Source organism: Chlorocebus sabaeus, chromosome 26, assembly GCF_047675955.1.
Source record: "Chlorocebus sabaeus isolate Y175 chromosome 26, mChlSab1.0.hap1, whole genome shotgun sequence".
NCBI classification, from domain to species: Eukaryota; Metazoa; Chordata; class Mammalia; order Primates; family Cercopithecidae; genus Chlorocebus; species Chlorocebus sabaeus.
This window is the reverse complement of record NC_132929.1, coordinates 30,137,818-30,156,311: the sequence shown is the minus strand read 5'-3', so window position 1 is coordinate 30,156,311 and position 18,494 is coordinate 30,137,818. Positions and strand designations below refer to the sequence as shown.

Genomic DNA, 18,494 nt, shown 5'->3' with positions numbered 1-18,494 from the left:
TTTGACTCTATGCACATGACTCTGAAGGAACTGGAGAGTAGAATCCGCATTTTGCTGAGGCTTGGGTTTGAAGGATATAAATGTGAGGGTGATGTATAGAAGTAAATGTCTTAATTATTAGACAAAACCCACTATCCATAGCGCAGTGCAGTATAGTTGATTTCTACTCATTATAATGGGCATTTTGTTGGGGGATAACATGCTAGAAAGGAATTTGCAAATGTGGGGTTTAAAGCCTTCCGGATGTTTTCATTACACATGTGAAAAGTGCATTATTTTCCATTGATTCTAAACAAAAGCCCAAGACTTGGTCTCTTATAATTCCTCTGTGGCCTGTAGTATAATCTAAGAAACTTCAGTTTGATCTGTTCAGATGTTTTACTTACAATGATCTAAAGTAGCAGGAAAAAAATGGGCAAAATCAATCCGGACAGATCATTTCCTTATTGAAGAAAATAATTTGTAACCTCTCAGTTGAAGGACTGTGGAGGAGTTGGTTGTTTAGTGCAAAGAAGGATAAAGATATTAGCTGGATGACATTCTCTCTTCCTCTCTATCATGGCTGATATTTTTGCTATGGACTTACAAAGGCAGAAAGCATGTTTGACAGATGTGCAGTTGAACTGAAGCTTAAAGTTGTTACACTGGATGACAAAATTTGGCTTTAGAAGGGTCCTGGTAGTCTGGAATGCTGGGTCAACATTTCTAGAATGAGATGGCAAAGAGGAAACTAAAAAGCCAGAATTTATAATAAATATTCATATTCATGTTTATCACAAAGTACAGAATGGGGGTGAAGTGGCTTAACAACAGAAAATTTTAAACAGTCATAAAGATTTATTTGCTGTCAAGTTCAACATGATTGCATAAGTGAGAAGGCAGCTATTAAAGCAAGTGAAATCTGATCATGCATCAAAATAGGTAGGTCAAGCATAAGGGTTTGGTAAGGCAGGAACATTCTTCGCTGGTTAGAACACATCTGGGATATTAAGTTCATTCTTGGGCTTCATCATTTATAAGAAATATGAAAACTGGAGGCCATTTAAAGACAGGTGAGAAGAATTTCATAAGGTCTAGGAGGCATGTTATTCAATAAACAGCTTCAGATGATATGGGATGGCATGATAGTTTTCTTTAATATCTGAAAGTCTATCACACAGAAAAGGAAACAGAATAATTTTATGGTAGTTCCAAAGAACAGAAGGAGCAGCAATACACAGCAGGAGAGCAGATTTTTCTTTGATACATTCATCAAAAATTTCCAATAATAGTGCATCTTAAAAATCAAAACTTCCACTTGTAAGTTAGTGAGGTCTCATCACTGGCCGCTATTAAGTGGTGGCCAGATGACCATGTGCTGACAACATTGTAGATGACGTGGCAAGAGTGGGAGATGCTGAGTCATGTTTCCAATTCTGAGAGTCTAGAATCCTCTTAACCTCTTTGATTCTCAGATCCTTATAATATGCTAGAAAATATAATTCTTCATCTGTCCTCTATACAGTCGGACTTTTGCATAGGTTATTTAACCTCTTAGGCTATCAGTTAATTCATGTATAGAATGGTAGCAGAAACATCCATTCTACTTTTGGTGTTGTAAACTTGTAATTGCTCTAACTGGAAGAACTTCGTAAATGCTGGAGTTCTTTCCAATTGTAAAAAATATATTTAGTTGGCAGAATAACATAGAACTCAACACAGAACTCAGCATTGTGTTTTAAGCATCAGCCCCTATCTCAAGCAGGTTCTTCAATATTTATTTCCACGTTCCTGCCATCGTATCTAACTCCAACATGGCACTAGGAAAATAGCCTTCCATTTTTCTTCGTGGAACCATGCTTTCTCAGTTGCTGGGGCTGAAATCTCTGAGGCATTTTGGGCTCCTTTTCCCGTTTGCCTCATATTCAGTTGCCAAGTTCCAACAACTCTCCCTGGCTTGTGTCAGTCATATCCACCCTTCCCATTCTCCTCCTAAAGTCACCACTTTGCTGATAGCTTTCATCATCTTATGAACTAAACAAATGGAACTGAAATCTCTGACTATAATCTTGAACTATGCAATCTAATTTGTGCATTTCTATAAGATTCCTATTGATGAAATGACTTTAGCACAACATTTTCAAAATCATCAGTGAATCCTCTTTTATGACATATAATGAGGGCACACAAAGACCTCTTTATTTTCAACCTAAACATTTCCCATCAACCTCTTTTTACACTGCTTCATTATGCAAACACCTAGTTAAGTCCAGGCCAGTCCACAGAGTGGTCTGCTCACTGCCTCCCAGCCTTCTTGTCTTGTGCCTTCCCATGGTGAAATTCCTTTTTTCCTGTTGATGTTCATGTCATGAGTCTTCCTCCAAAAAACTTTCTATCCAGCCTGTAAACTCCCATCTGTCCTTCAAGACCATTGCAGCTTTTCCTGATCTCTTGAGTTCATACTGGTTGAGCACATTCTCTAAAACTTTATGATTTTTAAAAATCTGTTTCCCTCAACTAGTATTTGGATCACCTGTTCCATTTCTTACACTGCTGTAAGTTAACACGTATCATTATTTCATTTTCAATGTGCCTCTCTCTCTCAGCTTTTAATCTGGACTAGAAACTCCCAGAGAGAAGGAACAGCACTGCTTCTCAAAGGTGAGTCTCAGGTGTTAAAGAATCTGACCAGGGCTGTGCTCTTATAGGGAAAAGGTTCTGGGCACAGGAAACCAAAAGGCCAGAGGACAAAGCCTTAAGGACTTGAACTATTGGTGAGGGAAAGAGTCAGATTTAATAGTTAGCTCCTTTGAGAGGGAATTAAAGGGTTTATTGGGAAAGGAAGAAAAAAGAAACACATTGGCCGCAGTAGAGTATGTGGCGTCTTGGGCTTAAGAGTGGAAAGAGAAGCCTCCAAAATGAACCAGTCATCAGGCAATATAAGTGTCAACTTAATATTTATGAAGCGTTTTCTATATGCCTGTTTTAATTGCTTTATATGTGATGACTCATGTAATTTTCTTTCAATAATCTTTTAAGTAGTAGTATTATTTCCATAGGAGAGGAGAATAATGTGCACATTGATGTCTTTCTCTCTCTCTCTCTTATTCACCTCCTATCCTGATGTTATGCTTGTTAGTGGTGTAATTTCCCATGTAGTTTCCAGTATTTTATTTACTTTTGTAATTCATGGCCATCTTCTGCGATTTGTAAAGGCTTCCACCCTAGATACATTAATATGTTGGTGTCACAAATGTCAGGATGTGTGACAGGGAGCACTATTATCACCTCGAGGGTAGGAAGGAGCTATATACAAAGTATCATTTTCTTTACCTTGAAAAATAACTAGATTTTTTTTTTCTTCATGACTTTTCAGAAAATAAAGCACTTGAGACCTGGTTGTGATTTGAGAGGCAAAAAAAAAAAAAAAAAAAAGTACTGCTAAATTTTATAAAATCAGGAAAAATATTGCCTGCATGCTTGGCAAGCTATTTTTTTTTAATAATCCCAATAAAACTCTGAATTCTTCTAACACTTCAAACTTTTCAAGATTGAAGATCTTTCACAATGTTTTTTTACTGACTCATGGGAACGTGCTATTGTTTCTTTACAAGATTATAAGAAGAATTCCCTTTTTTGTTAAATATACTATTTTGGTAGCAATTTTCCATCATTACTTTGTTCTTTCCAACACCTGTATCATATTTTTGGCAAATCCAGGCAGACAGCTCATTTTGCAAACTTAGATATAATCATAACCCACCTTAACTTTATAACTTTAGAGGTTAGCCACTAAAGTTTTATTTTTTTAGAAATGATTTGACAGATATTTTTAAAAATTATTTTCTACCACAACTGGAGTCCTCTTTTACACACCATATCAAAATATGCTCTTCCTGCCCATAAAATATGTCAGTGTTTCTCTTTTGCTGACAAACTGAAGTTGATATTCTTTACTTTGGTGTTTAAGCCTCAGCATTCTGGCTCCAATCCAGTGTTCCTCTTTCATTCCCTGTGATACTCAGCCAGTCATGATCGGTTCTTCTACACTAGACTATTTAAAGTTTTCTTTTTTTTTTTTTTTTTTTTTGAGACGGAGTCTCGCTCTGTCGCCCAGGCTGGAGTGCAGTGGCTGGATCTCAGCTCACTGCAAGCTCCGCCTCCTGGGTTCACGTCATTCTCCTGCCTCAGCCTCCCGAGTAGCTGGGACTACAGGCACCCGCCACCTTGCCCGGCTAGTTTTTTGTATTTTTTAGTAGAGACGGGGTTTCACTGTTTTAGCCAGGATGGTCTCGATCTCCTGACCTCGTGATCCGCCCGTCTCGGCCTCCCAAAGTGCTGGGATTACAGGCTTGAGCCACCGCGCCCGGCCTTAAAGTTTTCATGCTGACCAACGCCTTCTCTTCTGTCACTCATGCTGTGTTTTCTGTAGGCCTGCAATGCCTTCCTCCCAATGTTTTTTTCCCAAATGTCCTTCTCTGGGAAGCTTTTCCCTGGACATTCAGAGAAAATTCATCACCCTCTCTGCGCCCCCCCCATCCTTTGTCCACAATTATTTTACTGATTGTAGATGTTTTTGTTCCCAAGTCAAAGGCAAGTGCTCTCATCTCCAGCCACCACCTCATTGCTCACCATATTTTCTACCTACAGTAAGCTCTCAAATAATGATATTTGAATTGCAATCCTCCATAGGTAGGTTATTTTGTTCTTCTCATGAGCAGCTGGATTTTAACCAAGGCAAAACTACTTGTAATAGTGAAAAGAAGATGCTGAGAAAAAGCCATTGGAATCGGGCAATGGGGATAGCAGGATAGGGTAGAACCTCTGTGAGGGTAACAAACGCAGAGGAATAAAATGTGGTTCATCACCATGTTCTTCTGTTTGCCTGGAGTCCTGAGCATAAGAAATGGTATTATCTAGGATTAAACAAGAAAGTAATAAGTTCCAAAACTAAATTTGAATTTATAGTTAAATTCCTTTCCTTATACCAAGAAATGCAGATTTCTAGAGGGCCCTGATTCACGTTTATTAGTTCTAGAGAAACCTCGGTATTGCCACTGCATGATGCCAAATATATTTGCAACATATAATATAATGTCATGTTCAGGACCCTATAACAAGGGCTCTGGGGGAATTTAAAAGGGTGGGAAAAATTAAATCATTCAGTAGTTTTTCCAGTCAAAGTGTAACTGCTATTTCTCTTTGAAAGAAATCTACATTTAGGGGAATCTCATGTCAATCCTGAGTCTTCCTGAGATATGGGGTTGGAACTCAAAGTCCAGCTAGAACTCCTTTAAAATTTCCCTATTGGCCTCCCTATTAGTTTGCACACACACATTAGGTGACTGGTTACCTGTCTCACAGCTGCCACCTTTCTACTTTTACTCTCAAACATTGTTGATTTGGTTGCTTTGTCGGGTAAATGGATGTCTCAAAGCCCAACCATCCTAACTGCAGCAGATGATCATAAGTTTTGTTACTCCTGCCATATTTGACACTCTTGACTTATAATAGAAGCTACATGTGACTGGTGTTATAAAATAGTTCCAGTCCAATTAAAGTTTTAATATTTAGAAAAGTTCATATTTTCATCAATGCTTATATAGAGGCTGAAAGGTTTTACATTATTTTAAAATAATTACGAAATAATCTCAGTAATTGACATAGTATTTTAATATAGCAAGAAGTAATCTCTCTGAAGAAGTATCCCTTTTAGCCTGCTACATTTTACTTAAACTTTGTAAATACTCATTGAAAAAATGTGACAGAGAAGCAAGGACACTGGCTTTAGAGTTTGGAGTCCTTTCTCAGCCTTGCCAATTACTAGCAGAGCTACGGCCTTAGAAAAACAACTAAAATCCCCCTCACTTTTAATTTTCTCAATTATCAAATGTGAATAATCATTCTTGACCTATCTAACGCCCAGGATATTTACAGGGATCACATGAAATGATGTATGTACATAAGAGAAATTTGAAAATGTAAAACATTATTTCAGCCTATATTCTAAAAACTCCATAGCACTTTCCTTCTTTGTTTTCTCATTTCTATCTTATTCAATTAAATTGAGCTGAAGAGGAATTAAAGATTATCTCTTTAGCGGCCATTGGAACTTAGCATGGGTAGCGTGTTCTCCTTTGATCTATAGTCATCTTTCTCATAAGGTCTCTGCTTGCATCATCGTGCTCCTTTGACTTGGCTCTGGGTAGACATTGAGTTTCTTGCTCTTGGAATTACAACTCTTTTAAGCTGTACTCTTCCTTCTCCTGAATCCCTTTGTAGTCAATCTCACAATTAGTGTTTTACAGGACAGTAAGTTGGTGCAAATCTCACAGACAGACAAGATAAAGGGAGTCTCAGCTCTGGCAAACTGATGACAGTCACTGAAAATCAGGTATCGGGTGAATACCTTGGCAGATGGGCAGGGCACAGGGTCAAGAGAGTCTCATAGCAGGCACAGCAGGCCTAGCATGGAGGTGCCTAGAGAAAGAGTTGGCATCACAGAAGTTAGGGAAGAGGGGGACTGGAGAACTGACACAGGCTCTGAGGCTCAGGAGGACCAGAATCAGACTCCAGTCCTGGAGAAACAAGACAAATGGCATGGACCCATTTACTGGACCTTGGACACCAAATAGTAGTTTTGTCCACAAAGAACAAGGCCAGTGTCTGGTGTCTAAGATTGAGTTAAAATATCAGTATAGATGATATAAACAGGAAGAATGGATAGTTGAGCTGTCAAGATAAAAGGAATTTGCTTGAGGATCAACATCATCTTAGAGTCTGAGAAGAACTCAGTCGGCAGGTGGTGATCATCTGGCCTCATCAATAAAAATTAGAGAAACGCTGAAGTTAGAGACAGAAGCCAGATCTGTGAACACAGTGAATACCATTCCCTATTTCCACAGAACACATTTTCCTTCCTTTGCTAAAGCCATGCATTGACCTAATAAAATGCACGAAGGGCTGAATTCAGATGCCAAAATTTTTTCTTTTCTTCCTCTTCATGGTGTACACCAGAGCTTATTTTTTTCTACTAGCATGTCCTAATATGTAGCTATTAGTGCTACTGAAACTCCAAAAATTAGTTATTTCTTCCTCAACTTTTTGAAAATAATTTAAAAACTTTTAAAGTTTTTTATTGCATTTCTTTTTCATGTTGTCCACTTTTTCCTCAAAATTATTTTTCAAATTTTCCATATTTCCAGACAACATTCTTGCTGCCTCTTTAGAAACTCCATTTCTGTGACCCAGGTGTCTCTAGGTGTCACAAAACTCTCACCTTCCAACTTTAACTTGGCAGTTGTTACCACTGCAGCAGCAAAAGACTGTGTCATATTAAATGCTGAAACTGCAAAACAAAAGCCACAAGGTGACAGTTTTGTGAAAGGATGTGACTGTTATTCAGATAGAACTCTGTTGAAAAGAATACCATTGTTTCTGTCCAGTAGAACTGTTCTGTGCTCTACAAATGGCTCATGGTACCTAACAGTTATAGTATAGTTAATAGCTATGCTATTCACACATCCTGGATAGTAGATGCTTCCCCCAGTGAAGAGTGAAAATTTTGGACATAATTTGAATTTAGACGATGAACTCATCTTTCAAACTCTTTAATAAACTTTCACATATAAATATATATGGATATAAATATGAAAGAAATCTTCTGAAAATAACTTCTGGGTTACATTTTGAGATCTGCACACATTTAGCATACACTACGATAACTTTTAGTTAACCTTTGGCTATGAAAACAGTTGATGCGTACAACGCAACGTGTTTGGGTTTTCAGTAGAAAATGAAATGAAATTATTGTACTTACTAAGTGAGAAGGGAGGGTTGATATTTTAAAAATAATTTCAACATGCATAGAAAACATGTAAATACAAATTCTGGCAATCCAAAATATTCCTGAAGCATCTGTTTATCTGGGTTTCAGGGTACATGTCTTTCTTTGAGAACATATATTACAACATAGGTTTCACTTACACTTTAGAGAGAGACAAAGGAAACAAGTATAAGAACAGTGTATTGTGGATGTCATAACGAGACAGACAGGGCTGAATCTGGCATCCTCCGGTAATGTATTAGGTTGGTGCAACAGTATCAATGGCAAAAGCCACAATTACTATTGCACCAACCTATATCTATTCAACCATCTACTATCTCTTTGAATGGCACAGCTCTACTGATACATGGCTAAGATCAGGGCTACCTATCTCTGGAGGTAAATGGGGGCCTCTCTGGATGTATATATAGGAACATCATAACCTTACCTTGATGGTAGCCAGGACTACCTCCATTATAGCGCATTGTCTTGGCGTCAGACCCTTGGCATCCTCTCGAATCATGTGCTCCTGGAAAACAGGGTAGGAACTGCTTATAAAACAACCAGTTCATGTATTCAACAACTACTTTAAAACATAATCTGTATAATCCCCATATGCAAAATTCCCTATTTGAAATATCTTCTGCACATAAATGCATTTAAAATGAAATGATTGTTTGGTCATATATTTTATAAATCTCCACTTTGTCAAAGGAAGAAATGGTAAACATCTACTTGAAAAGAAGTGCTTTGGTCACGGTGTGGTTTTATTTTCACTTGCAAGCTACTGTTAGGGAAAAAAGAGAGAAACCTGGAAAATGCGTGACGAAGTTTTTTCACCCGACTTCCTTGGTTTAAGTCTGTCACACTGAGGAATGTCAATCATGAAAAGGATTTAAGAAGCAAATTTAAGCCTCTCCCAATTATTACTGATAAAGTCTACTTTAAATATAATGCCTCCATTTTATTCTTCTTCTTAGATACCCTCAATTCTTACTCGTTCCTGGGAAAAGCCCCAAGGAAATTAACTCAATTTGGCTGTGAAGATTTTAAATATTTTATAATCATTTAAAATATTTTAGAACTGATTTTAAAACTTATTTCATTATTTTACAATGGATTTTCTTCATTGTTCACTGTGGCTTGTTTCAACCCGTCATAGAAAGCTTATTTAGGGAAATGATGGCAGAAAAAGAAAATAATAAAGGAAATAAAAATCTAAGGGAAAAATTTAAAAATATCTGATCCCCCAAACTGACACAATCATCCCAGGGCTGTCATTATTCTAAACAACAACACTCAACAAATATTTATTGAGTGCTTATTATGTGCCAGCACTGTTCACAGGGAATGAGATCTATTGTTTAATACAGGGAAGACTTGTCCTTCTGGAGCTTAAACTTATGTAGGGGCCTCTGTGAGTTAGAAGAAAAGTCCCACGTGGGTGAACATAGCTCTGAGCAGGTATGGAATGATGAGTAAAGCAGTGCCTTTGGTGAGTAATAAAAGGTGTCTTATTTTTTTACGAGAGGACAGCTTCAAGTCAACACATACAGCTTGGCAAGTGGAACATGGGCTCAATTTCAGCTGTCACTTGCTCCTTTAGGTAAGCATTTTTGTGCAATGCACGAACCATGCCATCAAACCCAGTGGCTTGTCCTTCTATTTTGGCCCTTATCTTATTGTTTTATTTAGTAGTTGCCACGACTTCCGGAAGATAATAATCTATCTATGTCTGGCTCAGTCCTTCAGCTTTTCAGCATCTATTTTGGCAGTCTATTACTGCCAAGTGTCTATTACTAGGCACTCAGTAAATTTTTGGTAATTGGATTGTACTTCCTTCAGTGTGTGTCACAGGATTTTTTATGCCTCAATAGAATCATTGTCTTTGGATATTGCTAACAACATAGTGTAATGCTTCATGGATCCATGATATATATTTATACACCTTACTGCATCTTCCTCTGGTACATGGATTTCAAGTTAATCATATTAGTTCATTTCACAGTTTTTAAATAGCAATACTATATACCCATTGAGACTCAAAGAGTAATAGAAATGTTTGCTGGATTATAGGGTAAAATGCTTTCAGACAAGTAATTAAAACTATTTTCTATTAAATAAATTTATCTGACTTCATCAATCTTGACTGGTTTAACAATGTGGTCACATTACTTTTTAACAGGTGCTAATAAGTGATATATGCTGGTGCTATAGAAATATAATTCTTACTAGAAATAATTTTTTAGGATTTAGCAACAGATCATTCAAGTAAGGGGATCTCTGAAAGAGGCCAGCAATGAGTTATTGTCCAAGTAAAAAGCATGCAGTAAACTCAGAGTCTCAGGTGTATTTTCATCAATTGGTTTTTATATTATTTCACCAGTTCCTGAAGGTTTATGCATATTTTCTTTTATGTCAAATAAATCTGATTATATGAAATCTGTCAGGCAAATATATACGTTATATATATAGCATATATAATATGTATTATATGATACACATTGTTTTCTGTAATCTATATTATACATTATATTATACATTATATGTAATATATTACATATTATATAATATAATGTATATATTACACCTAATGAAGTCCCAGAGTATGAAATAATAGAAAATGTCAAATTGTTGAATAAATACATGTTTAATGAATTAATCCTAAATCATCGCCAAACACAGAAAACCAATTAGTTCCCCGCATTATTCTACTTTTCTTGATCTTGTGTTCCTTTAGGCAGTTATCTATCAATACTCCTAAACAGGAGTTCTGAAATTTTCTATCAGTACAATTATTTCAAATAGCACCTTTTCAGCACATCAAATCTGCTTTCAAACTAATATATTAAAAATTTAAAGACCCATGGTTTAACATTTTTTTAAAATGGAAGTGACATTCTAATAAAATAAGAGGAAATAGTTTTATGCAATTTGAAGTTCTTTGTGCCAGCTGGAGTTTCAGGTTTCTGTATAATACTGTAAGAGATTTATTGCTCTGTAATTCAAATAATAGTAACTAAATGGGCTGATAATTTAAAAACGAAAAACTCAAAAGCCAATAATGGAATATGATATAGAATGAAGTTATTTTTCTCAACACCAATAGATACAAAGACTATCTTTAGTCCTTCATATTATTTCAGTGTTGTTGAAATAATCCGGTTAGGTCATTGTATGTATAGTGTGCTTTTAGGTTATTAGAATTAAAAAAGAAATCAGTGAATTGAAAAAATAATGGATCACAAAGCATGCTAAAGTGTTATGTTTTCTGTGGACCCTGATTTTTCCCACAGAGCATGCATATACTCTCTAGGGAACCAGCCTCTATCTCGATCAGAGTTCATAAGATTTGGATTGGGTTGACTGTACCCGAACCTCAGGGTGAGCATGTGAGTTAAGCCAATTGGCACATGTCACTTCTCAGACCACAGTGACTGGTTTGGGAAGGGTGATCATACTTCCTCAGAGCTACTGATATTCCAGGGGACTTTGCTGTGATTCCCTGCACTGAGATGGGTGTTTTTCTCTACAAGATTTGAAGTTGAAAAGATGTGACATCAAAGAACGTGAGAGCAGAGACAACCAACTTACACACAGAAATGAAGGTCTGTTATGGCAATGGATCAAACAAGGAGAAGGGCAGAGTTGAGAGGTAGTGAGTATCTGGGTCCTGTGACATTGTTGGAATCCCTAATCAAGCAGTCACAGAAACCAGAGTTACCCCTGGACTATGAAATTTCATGTAGCAGTAAATTCCCTGTTTGCTTATGTTTGGCTTTCCATCATTGAAACTGAAACAGTTCTAGCTGATAGAACATTCAACTCAGGAAACTGAAGTCTGGGGAGATGGAGTGCGCTTACGAACATCACACAGATGCTAGAAGCATGGCCAGGGCCATTTCTTTTGCAATAAGACCTATGTTATTTCACCTTCATGGTTTTATGTGAGAAACTTCAGCAGTGTATAAATCCACTTTTCAAACGAGGCTCCAGAAATCCCAGAGACGTAATAAAAGGGATAAAGAAAGGGATAGAGATCCAAGATCCAAAATAATAGTTTGGCAGTGACATCTACCTTTTATCTTTCCTTCCAACCATCAACAGCACTGAACACCTGTGAGTAACAACTTCAGGTGATAGCTATATCTTCCAGATGGATTATTGGTTTTAATTTTTGTGTTAGGAATGGGATAAGGTATATGATAAAATAGAATACTGAAATTATAAGGCACATATTTTACCTCAGTACATAATTATACATTTTGTTTTTTCCCTGTGCTGTACATATGAAACAATCCAATACTCAGCGGCACCTAACTTTGAGCTACCAGCTCGGGGAGAAATGAAGATCGCTCCCTCTGCCAGTGGGAGATGACATATACTTTGCAATTACCAAGCAAAGATAATGTATGTGTTCTCCCATTTATACTCACAACAATCCTTGTAACTGTTATCATTATTATTATTATTATTTTTGCATTTTACAAGAGCCATGTCTGAACATTAGGGAGGTTAAATACTTTGGCCCATGTCACATAGTAGGAAGCAGTTGAAGAAGAATTTGAACCAAGGTTACCTGTGTCTGGAACTCATCCCTTAACTATATTCTAGTAGGTAGAAATGGAATAAAAATAGCATGTATTTTAGCCAGTCAAGTTCCTATGCTACAGGAACAGGGACTGAAGTTTCCTGTGAAAATCCAGAGTTTTGGGAATCTCAAATTACGACTAAGCACAGGGTCATTTAGTCAGAACATCCCCCACTTGTAATGGGATTGAACATGTTGACAAGTTCAGTGTCTGCTTTGATGAATTTCATTTTCCCGTACTACGTTTCTTAGTTTTAAGACTTCTCTAGACTTCACTGGATTTCTATGCAGTGTTCCATTTTGTCTTTGTTCATACCAAGCCAGTTTAATATATGAAAGAAAATATGCTCTCTAATTTAATCCAGAAGCAATAATGCTCAATGCTGCAATACAAAGTTAAAAATTCCTAAAGCAGATTGTGAAATCACAGACATACATCTTCTTAATCCTGCCATACTAGATACTATTACTAGGAGAGGATGCTTGCAGAACTGTAGTTAACTCACTACTTTCCATGAATGAGTAACTTCCTTATTTTTATTACCTTCAGTTTGGATAATTGTCCAAGGTCTTTAGCTGCAATGAAAATCATCTGGGGTCCCTAGAAACAAAGAAAAAGTTAGAGAAAATTCAGTCTTAAGATATTCAGTATTAGTCACAATAGAAATGCAGTCAACAGAGAATTTCTTTATTTCCCTTATTAGAGTTATGGCTTATCTCAGATGCCCTTAATTGGTCTATTGTAAAGATTGGGTCAAATATATCTAATACTGCTGTGTATAACAGTCCTCATAGGTGTCCCACTTCCTGAAAGTCTTAAGTTTAGGTTAAGGAATGGGTTGCTACTAATGTAGCCAGTTTAATGTAGTATATGGATTAAATCAGTGATCTTTAACTTTTATTCATTTATTTTTAGCAGAGGCAACTTCCTCATTCTACTCCCTGCAAAAATAAATGTATGCAAAATCTGAAGATACGGGGCTAAAGAAGGTGGAACTGCACCTTCTAAAATGCTGTCCAATCTATTAGCGACCTACCCTCTTAACCCCTCCCTCAGCCAGAGGCTTTCTCTAGAACTCCAAGGCCCTGGGGAAATGAATTTGAAAAACACTGGAATAAACCATCCAATGCTTTACTAGAATGAAAAACTAGAGGCATGTCTGTTGGAAAGTGTGACTGGAAAAGTATTAAATTTGGCCAAGTTCATTACAGCTTGAAATATTTTCACAGGAGGGAAAATTAGCTCTTCTGAACAAATGTTATCTAGTTATTTATTGGAGTGTGTATATTTATTGGAGAATTGAAGACTATAAGCTTGAGAATAGCAACCGTGGTTAATTGTGCTCATATTTTGCACAGTGCCTAGTACATAGTAGGAGCTCGAAGAATATTTATTTAATATTAATTTTTATTTATGAATGAATGAATAAATGATATGCATTCATACTTGGATATCTCAATGCTAGAGAAATTTTAGGTGATGGTAAGCTTTCCTAGGGAAAACTTTATACAGAAAATGAAATGCCATTCCTGTAACATAATATACGCATTCTTGAAAAACCTCATATTCTACAAAATTGCACACCGAAAATAATAGGACTTATGGGAAAAACAGCAATGGGCAGAACAGTCCAAGCCCTTGCAATTCTGTTACTAAAGACCTATCAAAACCATAACTGCTACTGTGGGATATGGCTTGGACAGCTAGCAGGGAACTCAGTGAAGCTAATGGTTGCCTTAAGGAACATTAACAATGCAAAATATCCTGGCCAACATGGTGAAACCCTGTCTCTACTAAAAATACAAAAAAATTAGCCAGGCGTGGTGGTGGGTGCTTGTAGTCTGAGGCTGAGGCAGGAGAATGTCGTGAACCTGGGAGGCGGAGCTTGCAGTAAGCTGAGATCATGCCACTGCACTCCAGTCCGGGTGAAAGAGCGAGACCCTGTCTCAAATAAATAAATAAATGCAAAATAAACAAAACAACAAGACAGCAGAGTTCAATAGTGGGCTGAGACAATGCTCATGCAAGTGGAGCTACCAGCAGAGGGGGAAGGTAGCCTGCCATTGTGACAGTCATGCAAGGTTCCATTTTCCAGAGAGGGAGCGCATGAACAGTTACTCTCCTCTTTTTTCTTTTTAAAACGGGTCTGTGAAGTAGCCAAAGTGAGAGCTTTTTTTCTTTTTCTGCTGAAGTTACAGTTTTTCTATTATATTCCAGAGCCTCTGACCTAGGGAAATTTATATATAAACCAACCCAACTTCCAGATTATACTGATATTCCTCTATTGAACAGTTACATAATTGCTAACTGGTGTTATGGAAATATATTATATATTGAAGTAAAATGTGTGTGTGTGTGTGTGTATTTATAAATGTGACTTGGAACCTATATATATATACGTAGGCTATAAAATGATTAAACCACACATTCACGGCATTAAGCGAAACTCAAAGTAATTTATATTTTATCACTCACTGTCTGGCAGTAAATCAACAAAAACATATGCATATTTGCATCTTGGAACACTTTATAAGAAAATGTTTTCTAGGCATATGCTTTCACTGGATAAACATGGACTGAGTGTGTATAACTAATGTATAATAATACATATTTTATTTCCATTTATACTTACTCATTATTTGCATCAATTTATCTTCCTCAGTCATGGAGAAAAAATACATTACCCTATAACAGGTGCTTGTTAGTGTTATTTTTCCCTTGTTTGGCTCAGGATATGTGAACAGAGGTACCTGGCTCTGTGTATTCACTTGACCACTGTCTAACTTTGCAGCCAATTGATCTTTCTGGTTCTTTTCCTTTTTGTTTGTGCAATACAATCGCATTCTTCAGATTCACTAAAAGGTGCTTCCTCTATTAACCTCCAAGTGGGGAGGTAAGAGATGAAAGAATAATTGAAAGGTAAAAAACAAAAATCCAAATAGCAGTGGTGTAACTATCTCCATAAACTGTAAAATTTAAGAAGGAAGCACAGTGGATACATTGTATCTTAATTCTATTTTCTTGAGGTCAGTAAAATTAAATAAAAATTACATGTGTAAACCAGACAACACTATAAATAGAACTTTGATACATGTTTTAAGAGGTTAAGTTCTGACTGTGAAGCAACATGAAGTTTGACTGCTATTGTCACTATTTAAAATGGACTGGATAGGAAACTAATTTGTATGATCATTGTTAAGAAACTGGATACCAAACACTTTTTCCCAAAAGGGATTTAATTAGTACTTCATTGGGATGAAAACCATTCACTTAAACCAAAAACAGATGGGTTAGTGAAAGCATAACCAAACTTTATATACTTACTGTTTGATCTGTCAGAGGAGGAAGAACAATTTGTTTTTCTATTTTGTTGAGAACTAGCTTCCATAACTCTTTCAAAACTCGCTTTAGGACTGTTTTCTCACAGATTTTTGCTGAAAGACTTAATCTGCAAAAATACATATATATATATATATATTCACTTTTAAATTTCATATCAAGGTATCAATTTAGGCCTTTACAATTTTCAAATGCTAAATTCCATTTACTAAATTATTATACAAAATGTATAATATCAAAAAACTATTTCATGATTCTGTACATTAGATAATTCTGTATATTTGATAGAAAATGAAATCAGCATACTTCTTTTCTTACGTTGTTTTCTAAATCCACAGGCTTTGAAAAGAAAAATACCTTTTTTTCCATTATACTTTAAATTCTGGGATATATGTGCAGAATGTGCAGGTTTGTTACCTAGGTATACATGTGCCATGGTGGTTTGCTGCACCCATCAACCGGACATTTACATTAGGTATTTCTCTGAACATTATCCCTCTCCCAGCCCTCCACCCTGCAACAGGTCCTGGTGTGTGGTGTTCCCCTCCCTGTGTCCATGGGTTCTCATTGTTCAACTCCCACATATGAGTGAGAACATGCATTGTTTCATTTTCTGTTCCTGTGTTAGTTTGCTGAGAATGATGGCTTCCAGCTTCATCCATGTCCCTGCAAAGGACATGAACTCATCCCTTTTCGTGGCTGCATAGTATTCCATGGTATATATGTGCCACATTTTCTTTACCCAGTCTATCATTAATGGGCATTTGGGTTGGTTCCAAGTCTTTGCTATTGTGAATAGTGCTGCACTAAACAAACATATGCATGTGTCTTTATAGTAGAATTATTTATAATCCCTTGGGTGTATACTCAGTAATCAGATTGCTGAGTCAAATGGTGTTTCTAGTTCTAGATCCTTGAGGAATTGCCACACTGTCTTTTAAAATGTTTGAACTAATTTACACTCCCACCAACAGTGTAAAAACGTTCCTATTTCTCCACATCCTCTCCAGCATCCATGGTTTCCTGACTTTTAGTGATTGCCATTCTAGCTGGTGTGAGATGATATCTCACTGTGGTTTTGATTTGATTTCTCTAATGACCAGTAATAATGAGCTTTTTTTCATATGTTCGTTGGCTGCATAAATGTCTTCTTTTGAGAAGTGACTGTTTATATCCTTTGTCCACTTCTTGATGTTTTTGTTTGTTTGTTTGTTTTTTCTTGTAAATTTAAGTTCCTTGTAGATTCTGGATATTAGACCTTTGTCAGATGGATAGATTGAAAACTTTTCTCCCATTCTGTAGGTTACCTGTTTACTCTGATGATAGTTTCTTTTGCTGTGCAGAAGCTCTTTAGTTTAATTAGATTCCGTTTGTCAATTTTGGCATTTGTTGCCATTGCTTTTTGTGTTTCAGTCATGAAGTGTTTGCCCATGCCTATGTCCTGAATGGTTTTTCGAAGGGAATGCTTCCAGTTTTTGCCCATTCAGTATGATACTGGCTGTGGGTCTGTCATAAATAGCTCTTATTATTTTGATATATGTTCCATCAATACCTATTTTATTGAGAGTTTTTAGCATGAAGGCGTGTTGAATTTTATCAAAGGCCTTTTCTGCATCCGTTGAGATAATCATGGGTTTTCTTCTAGGGATTTTATGGTTTTAGGTCTTAGATTTAAATCCATCTTGAGTTAATTTTTGTATAAGGTATAAGGAAGGGGTTCACTTTCAGTTTTCTGCATATGGCTAGCCAGTTTTCCCAACACTATTTATTAAAGAGGAAATTCTTTTCCCATTGCTTGTTTTTGTCAGGTTTGTCCAAGATCAGGTGGTTGTAGATGTGTGGCATTATTTCTGAAGCCACTGTTCTGTTTCATTGGTCTAGATATCTGTTTTGGTACCAGTACAATGCTGTTTTGGTTACTGTAGCCTTGTAATATAATTTGAAGTCAAGTAGTGTGATGCCACTAGCTTTGTTCTTTTTGCTTAGGATTGTCTTGGCTATATGGGCTCTTTTTTGATTCCATATGAAATTTAAAGTAGTTTTTTCTAATTCTGTGAAGAAAGTCAAAGGTAGCTTCATGGGGATAGTATTGAATTGATAAATTACTTTAGGCACTATGGCCATTTTCATGATATTGATTCTTCCTATCCATGAACAGGAAATTTATTTCCATTTGTTTGTGTCTTCTCTTATTTCCTTGAGCAGTGTTTTGTAGTTCTCCTTGGAGAGGTCCTTCACTTTCCTTCTAAGTAGTATTCCTTGGTATTTTATTCTCTTTTGTAGCAATTGTGAATGGGAGTTCACTCATGATTTGACTCTCTGTTGTCTGTTATTGGTGTATAGGAATGCTAGTGATTTTTGCACATTGATTTTGTATCCTGAGACTTTGCTCAAGTTGCTTATCAGCTTAAGGAGATTTTAGGCTGAGATGATGGGGTTTTCCAAATATACAATCATGTCATCTGCAAACAGAGACAATTTGACTTCCTCTCTTCCTATCTGAATATCCTTTATTTCTTTCTCTTGCATGATTGCCTTGGCCAGAACTTCCAATACTATGTTAAATAGGAGTGGTGAGAGAGGGCATCCTTGTCTTGTGCTGGTTTTCAAAGGGAATGCTTCCAGCTTTTGCCCATTCAGTATGATATTGGCTGTGGGTTTGTCATAAATATCTCTTACTATTTTGAGATACATTCCATCAGTACCTATTTTATTGAGAGTTTTTAGCATGAAGGCATGCTGAATTTTATCAAAGGCCT

At 36.5% G+C, this 18,494-nt stretch overlaps 1 protein-coding gene across 1 annotated transcript in view; it reads right to left on the bottom strand.

Annotated features, from left to right (window-relative positions):
• UNC13C (unc-13 homolog C) overlaps positions 1 to 18,494 on the bottom strand; it is a 624,577-nt gene that overhangs the window by 72,944 nt on the left and 533,139 nt on the right. Inside the window, exons 26-28 of the mRNA XM_008016541.3 lie at positions 15,721 to 15,844; positions 12,940 to 12,996; positions 8,253 to 8,333 (exon numbers count right to left, since the gene is read on the bottom strand). Coding sequence (XP_008014732.3) covers positions 8,253 to 8,333; positions 12,940 to 12,996; positions 15,721 to 15,844 — 262 coding nt within the window. The remainder of the gene's footprint in view (positions 1 to 8,252; positions 8,334 to 12,939; positions 12,997 to 15,720; positions 15,845 to 18,494) is intronic.